General features: G+C 37.0%; 1 protein-coding gene across 1 annotated transcript; it reads left to right on the top strand.

Annotated features, from left to right (window-relative positions):
* Positions 1-6,963: 6,963 nt before the first annotated feature.
* LOC128867486 (endocuticle structural glycoprotein ABD-4) lies at positions 6,964-7,946 on the top strand. Its single transcript, XM_054108715.1, has 3 exons — positions 6,964-7,041; positions 7,135-7,597; positions 7,786-7,946. Exons 1-3 carry the CDS (start codon positions 7,024-7,026, stop codon positions 7,857-7,859), a joined length of 555 nt encoding a protein of 184 aa, XP_053964690.1. The 5' UTR covers positions 6,964-7,023; the 3' UTR covers positions 7,860-7,946.
* The last annotated feature ends 1,549 nt before the right edge of the window (positions 7,947-9,495 follow it).

Here is a 9,495-nt window from a genome sequence, read left to right as displayed (position 1 = left end):
TACACGGATTTTTCTAAATCTCCCATACGATTTTAGTAACTAAATTGGCTTGTCTCGGTTTTCATTCTTCGTTCCTTGATTGGATTCGATCCTATTTAATAAAGAGATGCTGTACTGTAGTTATTGATGGAGTTTCTTCGAAACAGTGCACTGCCACCTCTGGTGTACCTCAGGGTAGTATTTTAGGACCTTTTTTATTTGTTTTGTTTATTAATGATATTTGTTCGTGCATTTCCTTAGCTAATTTTCTTTACTATGCTGATGACCTAAAAGTGTACGCTGAAATAAGAAATTCTAGTGATTCAGCCGCACTACAGTCCGAGTTGAATAATTTATTTTCCTGGTGCCTTATGAATCGTATATTTCTTAATATTGAAAAATGTCATAAAATCTTATTTTCTAAGCTTCAAAACCCCCTCTATACCTCTTATCATATCAATTATACATATCTTGCTTCGTCTGATGTGATAAAAGATTTAGGGGTTTTCTTTGATTCTAAACTTAATTTTATCGCGCACCTAAATTATGCCATTTCCAATTCACTTGCTATGCTCGCTTTTGTTAGACGTCACTCATCGCACTTCACTGATCCATATACTCTTAAGATTTTATACTCTGCGTTTGTGCGGTCCAAACTAGATTATGCCTTTTTTATTTGGAGACCTTATCATGCAGTCCATATAAATCGAGTGGAGGGGGTTCAAAAAATTTTTGTGCGTTTCGCGCTACATTCACTCAATTTCTCAGACCCCAAACCATCATACGACTCACGCTGTCGTTTGATTAGTCTCTGTCCATTAAGTGACAGAGGTACGTTCAGGCAGTTTCTTTTATTTTCGTTCTCGTTAATGGACTAATTGACTGCCCGTTTCTTCTTGAAAGAATAGATTTTAATGTTCCTTGCAGGAATTTTCGCCGTGTCACAATTTTTCATGTTGGCGTTAGGAGGACATTATATAGTGCCAATGCGCCTCTTGTTAGAACGCTGTCTGACATTAACTATCTCGCCTCCCTTTTGGATCTAGACTTTTCCAGGGCGAAGCATGTATTTAATACCCAATTAAAAAACGTCTTCCTTTGTAAGAAATCTTAATAAGTACCTAGTATATTTTGTTAATTTAGTTTCCTAAGTTTTAATTTTGTTAATTACTTCTATATAAATACTCTTAGTTCTATGTAGTCTGTAAGAAACTTTGTATTTCTTGACTTACTAAAATGAATAAATAAAAATAAATATATTATATTATATTATATTATATTATATTATATTATTAATTTAAGTTCGGCGGTACAATCAATTATCCATAGCTTAGTTACATAAATGCTATTCGTTTACGTGGTGAATAAGGTATTTAGTGTCACATGCATTTTTGTTATATGCTTACCTACACATATTTACTTCTGTGGACTAACCATTACCGCTGCGCCCTACGAGCGTTCTCATTAGCGAATCTAATGTCAAATTAATCTAAAAGTACAAATATTAAAGCTAATTGACATGCATAGAATTTTTGAAATTCGTAGGCACTGATGAATTTCAACCAGACGGCGCATAAACCTACGCATGTCAAATAGTATGTGCACACATGTATGCACATTTATATAAACATATAGTGGTTTGAGCTACCTTACATCCTAATCAAAATATTTCTACTCATGCTGAGTACAGATGCCTGAGGTGTGGGCACATTCTTAGGCGCTGAAATTTCAATTTCTTTAAAGATTCTTAATCTTTTGTTTAATTTATTTTATTATTGCATATCAAATTACAAACATTTTCATTATATGCTTTTACAGTTATGCATTACCAGTAATTTGAGTGCATAAAATCATGTATTGCATACAATTATAAAAAATACTAAACATTCTCTTACGTACAAGTCTGTATAAATATACGATTTTGCATTATTAAAGCAGTACAGTTACTAAGTAATCTGCAGGCGGTTGCTTTAAATGTGAAGGTCAACAATGGCCAAGCGCTTTATGGCAATTATATAGAATTACTTTTGTTAATACATATAATTGTATTTATTTTTCTTTATTGCTACTGAGCTTGGTATGCTATTTTCATTAATTCTTTTTTTGTTTTTCTTCTAGTGTTTGGTTGTTGATGTTGCTAACAAGTTGCAATCGCGGCCGGCGCTTCTTCTTATAAGACCATCCATGGCGTTGCCTTTAATAGTGTTATTGATATTTGCAGTTTTTGCTGGTTCTGCTATCTTGTGTTTGCGCGTGCCTCATAGCTGGTTATTGGTTGCTGTTGTTGATGTCCGCTGCATTTGCTGTTACAACGACCCCCGCTATTCCACTCTTATGGGGGTACTTGCGGTGACTACTGTCACCGTTTACTGGCGTTGTTTGTCACTCTCGTTGATTTTGTTCGCATACGTTTTTCTATTAAAAAATGCTCATGGTTTCGATGTTGTTCCTTTTAAAATGTATGCAAATGTTGCTAAGATTTATATTATTAAGCATGCACAGTAGAGTAATTTAAAAAAAAAATAACATAAATAACAATAGTTATGAGTGTCACCGTTGTACTTTTTTTCCAAAAATTGCCACGTAGCATTATTTTACCTCAATATGTTTATTGTTTTTAATAATACAAAACAACAAAGTTAGACTTTATGACTGGAACAGGAAAGCGATCTGAATCCTGAAAGTTCTTCACTATCAAAGTCCCTATTTTTTTCAGTGGATCAAATTTTCCTACGTTTGGTCATATATGCTAAATTTTTCTGTTTACATATAAAATGTGATTCAAGTCGTTTTATGATGGAAGTGATTACCATTATTATATGGTATGGCACAATTTTTATGGTGGTATTTGACAGCGTTTTTGAAGAGAAATGAAAAATATGCTTTTAAGTAGGACATTTGGGGGGTTTAGTTGAGTATTAGAGTTTTAAGGGTGGGCTGCTAAAGACAAAAATCGGTAATATAAGTGTTTACTTGTAATTTCCAAAAACATGGGGCTTCGCTTGCGTATAAAATTATGTACGAGGTGTGTTCAAAAAATAAGGTGAATTTGCAAATTTCGCAGGCTACGTACATTCGAAAGTCGACTTATTTTTTAAACACTCCTCGTACACAACACGAAAGAATTATTATATCAAATAAATTTCTTCCATTTTTATTATCAGTTTTGGACTAACAATTTACGTTTTTAATATTCAAACTTCTAATAGTATTTTTTAAAAATATCCAGAAATCAAAAATTTCACTAAATTAATACTGTTTATTAACATTAATCATACTAATTTAATGTATGAAATGTGGATGTTAGGAAGGAAATAAAAATAAAAGTTAAATTTATTATAATTAAAAAATATTATATTGACCATTTCTATTACAAACGCCAAAAATAAGAATTTGTAATTCATTGATCATCGAATTTTTTACATATAAAAGCGCCAATTGGATATTTTCCACAAACATATTTTTTACATTTACACAAATTTTGTTTTTATTTTCTTTACAATATCCTATTTGCCTTCACAACGAAACATCCGGTAATGGACAGAGGCTGATCGACTTCGCCGGGCTCGAAACATGGTAGTCTGCAGCACCAGATTCCAGCATAAAATGATACACCAAGCTACCTGGCAGCTTCCTGATCGAAAAACGCGAAACCAGATCGATTATGTTATGATAGAATGAAGACACGATTCTAGAGTATTAGATGTACGTACGATCCGAGGACCCAACATCGACCCGGATCATTACCTTGTTGCAGCCAAACTTCGCACACACCTCTGTGCAGCAAAAAACGTACATCTACCTACGCAAAGAATGTTCGACATCGAAAAACTGCAATCACTACAGACAGGCAGAAGATTCGCCACTCGACTCTCACTCCTGCTCTTAGAGAGTACTGACCAACAAACCGGCATGCATGAGCAATGGAGCAACATTTCTCGTTCTCTACGTACCTCCGCCGAAGAAGAAATCGGATTCCGGCGAGCCCGAAAAAACAATTGGTACGACGAGGAACATCATGCTGCCGCCGAAAGAAAAGATGCTGCCTATAGAGCCATGCTGCGATCGAGCGCAACGCGAGCCATGTGGGATCGCTACAGAGAGCTAAGAAAGGAAGAGAGACGTATTATCCGACAGAAGAAACGAGAGACCAAAATACGTGAGTGTTTGAGATGCTGGCCAATAGGAACAACGTCCGAAAATTCTACCAGAAAATTCGGCGGCTTACAGGTTTCAAGACCGGGGCGTTTTCCTGTAAGAACAAAGACGGCGATCTGGTGACTGACATCCAGAGCATACTTAAATTATGGAAGGAACACTTCTCAAACCTGCTAAATAATGATAGCTGCGCATGTCACAGAGAATGTGAAGACCCCGATACCCCAATTGTTGACGACGGAATTGTCGCTCCGCTACCCGACCATGACGAGGTGAGACTAGCGATAACGCGGCTAAAGTACGACGGACTGCCGGCTGGAGGCGAGGAGCTGGTAAGGTGCATGCATCAGCTTCTATGCAAAATATGGTCGGATGAAAGCATGCCTGCCGATTGGAATTTAAGTGTGCTCTGCCCTATCCATAAGAAGGGCCATCCTGAAATCTGTGCCAATTACCGCGGAATTAGTCTTGTTCCGCCTTAAGGTCCTAGCGAGCGTATTGTGTGAAAGGCTGAAGCCCACCGTCAACCAACTGATTGGACCTTATCAGTGTGGCTTTAGACCTGAAAAGTCTACCATCGACCAAATATTTACAATTTTGGAAAATACCCATGAAAGGAGAATCGACACACACCATCTTTTCGTCGACTTCAAAGCTGTATTCCACAGTACGAAAAGGAGTTATCTGTATGCCACGATGTCTGAATTTGGTATCCCCAACAAAATTAATACGGCTTTGCAAGATGACGTTGCTCAACACCAACAGCGCCGCCAGAATTGGGAAGGACCTCTCCGAGCCGTTTGATACCGAACGAGCAGATGTTGGAAAGGATCATGCGAGCCGCAGAACTTAATCGCTCAGGCACAATTTTTTATAAGGTCGTACAATTGTTGGTGTATGCCGATGACATTGACATCATCGGCCTTTATAACCACGCAGTTAGTTCTGCCTTTTCCAAACTGGATAAAGAGATAAAGCGAATAGGTCTGGTGGTGAACGAGGGCAAAACGAACAGTCGGCACACTCGCATATCGGCACCCACGTCACTGTTGACAATTATTATTTCGAGGTTGTAAAATACTTCGTTTATTTAGGAACCAGCATTAACTTCGATAACAACGTCAGCCTTGAAATCTTGGTAGCAGAGGAAGAGGAAGGCCTCCTCTGCGTTGGAAAGGTCAGGCGGAGAAGGGCTTGGCTTCACTTTGTGTGTCCAACTGGTGCCGGTCAGTACGATAAAGAACGACTAGGGTGCTTTGTTATACTCCCCCGAAATCGCGTAAGCGGTTATCGCGCCAATCAAAAAAAAAAAAAAGAGGAAGAAGGATTACTTTTATTTATATAGATTTAAAATTTAACTGACAAATACGTGGTAAGTAAATTTTCTTCAGATATCCCAGAATCCAATTCCTTACTATCATATTTATTCATATATACTCGTATTAAATGTAGAATATAAAGAAATAAATATAGAATATAGATACAACACGTTCAGAGTACCCGTTGAAAACCCTCATAGCTTCGATTGTGATGAAATTTGGTTAAGATGCTCTACTCAGTAGAATAAATTGAGTAAAGGAATTGAGCCCAACACATAAAGGAAATCTTTGTTTTGAAGCATTTTTTTATGGATTTTAATTACTGTAACTGCGTGGTTCTTAAATATTACATTCCACTTATCTTCACTGTACGGAATCGATGGTGTCAAATTGTTGCCACAACCGGTGCAACAATACCTGTAATTTATGTGCTACTTGACTATTGGTCATTCAGTCAAATGGTGAGCGCTGCAATTGTTGATTTTTCTTATTATGAATGTTATTGCATTGATTTTTGCTGTGCTGTTGTTATTGTCATTTGATTTATATGTATGCAAATATGTAGTAACTTCATAAAAGCATACGAGTATTAAGAGATTTGTCGCGTATAATAGCAGAAAGCGAAACATTAAAATGTGGGTGTCCGCTGTCCACTGCTCGATTACTGGAATATATGATACGATGTCGTTAAGCCATCAATTTGGAGAATTCAAGCCCAAAAAACGAATTTTGCTCACTTCCAAAGTATGTATTAACAATTTAAATTAGCATAAACAAGAACAATAAAGCGAGAGTTATAAAGAGGTATACCATTTCGATTTTATGAATGTTGAAAAGGTAAGATAATAAATGAACGAATTTTGTGGTGTGGCAGCTCATCAACATTGCCACCGCCAATTAATTGAATGGAGTTCAGTAAGACGAAAAAATGTTATGCGTTGGAGAAAAAAGTCGAACAAAATCCCGCATTACGAGTGTTTAGGTGCGCACCATGGTGCTTTGAAATAATTTTACAATCGTCATATCCGCTGTGCAGCATTTGCATATGAGATGTTCTGAAATGTTGCCTCGTTTTGGTGATAATTTTTAGCGAATTTGTTTTGAAACCACTTAAGCTTTTGAACATGCATGCTCGTGTAATTACAAACATATGAATGTGTGTGTGCTTGAATATTTTGATTAGCATGGCGAAGCGAAATTTATAGAAAAAACATTTCTTAACGGAAATTGCCTTTAGAAGTAAGTGAAGCTGCCAACACCAAAATTATAGACTGAAACGCGCATATTTTTTTCACCCAGCGGGGCTCGACACCAACAATTTTATTAAATGTGTCTGATATATTTATGTGCATAGGTATGTATAGAATGAGGTGAGATGAACTAATTTACGGTTTAAGCTGAAAATGGTTACCTCAAGTTAGAAAATATTTTTTTAGGGGAATATTTATGGCTTACAAAGATGTGAGTATAAAATGCGTGTTTTAGTACTGAAATTCTACAGTTTCTCCATAACTTTATTAGAGCGCGCATCCTCGAAGTGGCATAAGCAAAGAATAACCGCGGAAAAATGAGCAGTATAGTAAAAGTAGCTAAAAATATATACCCACACACATGTATATATAAGTATATGTGTGAATTCCTTAAATTAAATGTAACTTTTTCACTAACCTTTCTACAGCTTCCCTTCATATGCGCCATTACTGTGGCTCTTCTCTTCGCCATAGCAGCGGCTCAGCTGAGAGCAATAGCACCTACTAATGGCCCTCGACGTGTGGATACTCGCGGTCGTTACACCCCCTACAACAGTGATCCTTACTACAATAATCGTTACTTTAAAAATCGCGAATACTACAATCGTCAATATTATGATGATTTGTTAAAGAAATATAATCCTGAGGTAGCCGCCCCTCAGGCGCGCATCATTGCACAGAATGTTGAATCTAATCACGATGGCACCTACACATACTCCTATGAAACTGAAAATGGCATACAAGCCGAAGAACGCGGCGTGGCTGTAAAGGTAGGCACCGAAGAGCAAAAGGAAGTGGTCGAAGGCTCCTATTCGTTTGTGACACCCGATGGCATGCGTGTGATTGTCAAGTACACTGCCGATGAAAACGGTTATCATCCAACAATTACATGTAAGGAGAATGATTAAGGAAATGTATTAGCCCGCACAAATGTTTTTATTTCCTATTTTGGTAGAAGTTTACCCGTACATACCTACTTTGTTCGTGTGTTTGTCACCCACGAAATTGATAATGATTTAAGCTATTACTGCTATTTATACCTCTCATATATGTAATATTCGTTTCCCATTTTCTTACAGATGACGGCACTAATGCAGACCGTTTTGCTCGCTTGCAGCAGCCTGCTGATATTATAATTACCCGCCAGAATTGAGTACGATATACAATAATGGGAACATTTTTTGCTATAAATCTGTAAAAATATATGATAATTAAAATTTTAATAAAGATTTAGAATGACTTCCATGCTAAATAATGTCTTAACTCTTATATAAAGCGGAAATTAAGTTTTCCGTTTTAGTGAGCTAAATTTATATATTTTATTTCGGTACCACATGGGCTGAAAAGTCCCGGGCCTAACAAAGAAAAAAGGTTTTTTGTTGTTCAAAATCAGCTTTACTTATCAACGTAATTTCCATCAAAAACAACGCAATCATTTCAGCGCCGCTCAAACATTTCAATCCCACTTTTGTAGAACGATTTAACTTTACTAAATAGGCCTCAGTTTCGGCGATAACCTCTTCATTCAAGCGAAACTTCTTACCGGCGAGCATTTTTTAGGTCTGCAAACAGTCAGTAGTCGCTGGGAGCCAAATCTGGCAAATACGGTGGATGTGGGAGCAACTCGAAGTTCAATTTATATAGTTTACACATTGTCTTGAATCATCAACACGTTTTGGTTTTGGTCAACAGTGAACAAACGTCGCAGACGCTTTGAACAGAGCAGAGCCAGATGATCATGCAATATGAAACCAACACATTCTTTTGATATCTTTACGATGCTGGCTAACTCACACCACTTCACTTATATTTAGAACGATTTTATGAATTTTGTTTAATGTTTTCTGGTGTTACTGCCTCATATGGACGTCCACTGCGTTATGCATCATCGGTGTCTCTACGACCACGTTTGAAGTCAGCAAAACATTGTGCGGCCGATTCCCGAAAAGCTGGCCAAAACTCAAAAAATTAAGTAATTGATTCAAAATTTCCTACTCGGGGGTTGTTGGGGTCGCTGATTACGAATTTGATCTTAAAACTTTGAAAATCCACCCCCTTCCACCCCTATTGGCCACCCCCTCACGTGAAATAGCGTATATTCTAGAACATATTCAAGATGCATGTTAATTTATATGTTTTCGGGGTCGCTGATTAGCAAGTGGTAGCAGCTGAATCTTGTTTTATTCAGTAACCATTACTTTTTTGAGTAACCTTTAATAGGTTTCAAAGCAGCATATGACGGCGTTGTATTACTATACAGTTTGAAAACTCAAATTTTATAAAAAAAATTGCAAAAAATGTATCTACGTATTGCTGCAGCTAAAAATTTTGTGTCGAGGTATTGATATGTACTAAAGATTTCTCGTATTTTACTAACCTTCCGAAGATGATTCCATTTGGTTTTGTTCAATTTACTCCATTACAAAATCTTTCAAATGTGTACAACTTTCACTATTCATCGACAGTAATACGATGCTCAAACGAAAGCCACGTTGCGACTGAAAATACAGAGGATACTTAGGGTACAGGACGTTGCTATGAACGGGTTTCACTACTCAAGGCATTACTGTAGCCAACCCAAAGACAAAAAAACTCTATCTAGAAACTTTTTTTTTCGACTTTTGGCCAGCTTTTTGGGAATCGGCCGCACTGTGGGCCGTTGTTTCTGATGGAGCGGAGACCACATAACACTTTTCAAACCATTGCTCCGCTTAAACGGTATATTTTCCCATGTAAAGCAGTTTAAAATTAAAACACGAAATTTTTTTTCATCGATTGTTTTGAAAATA

This window comes from Anastrepha ludens, chromosome 6 (assembly GCF_028408465.1).
Source record: "Anastrepha ludens isolate Willacy chromosome 6, idAnaLude1.1, whole genome shotgun sequence".
Classification (NCBI taxonomy): Eukaryota; Metazoa; Arthropoda; class Insecta; order Diptera; family Tephritidae; genus Anastrepha; species Anastrepha ludens.
Note: the sequence above shows the minus strand (reverse complement) of the source record. Positions and strands in the feature narration are given on the sequence as shown.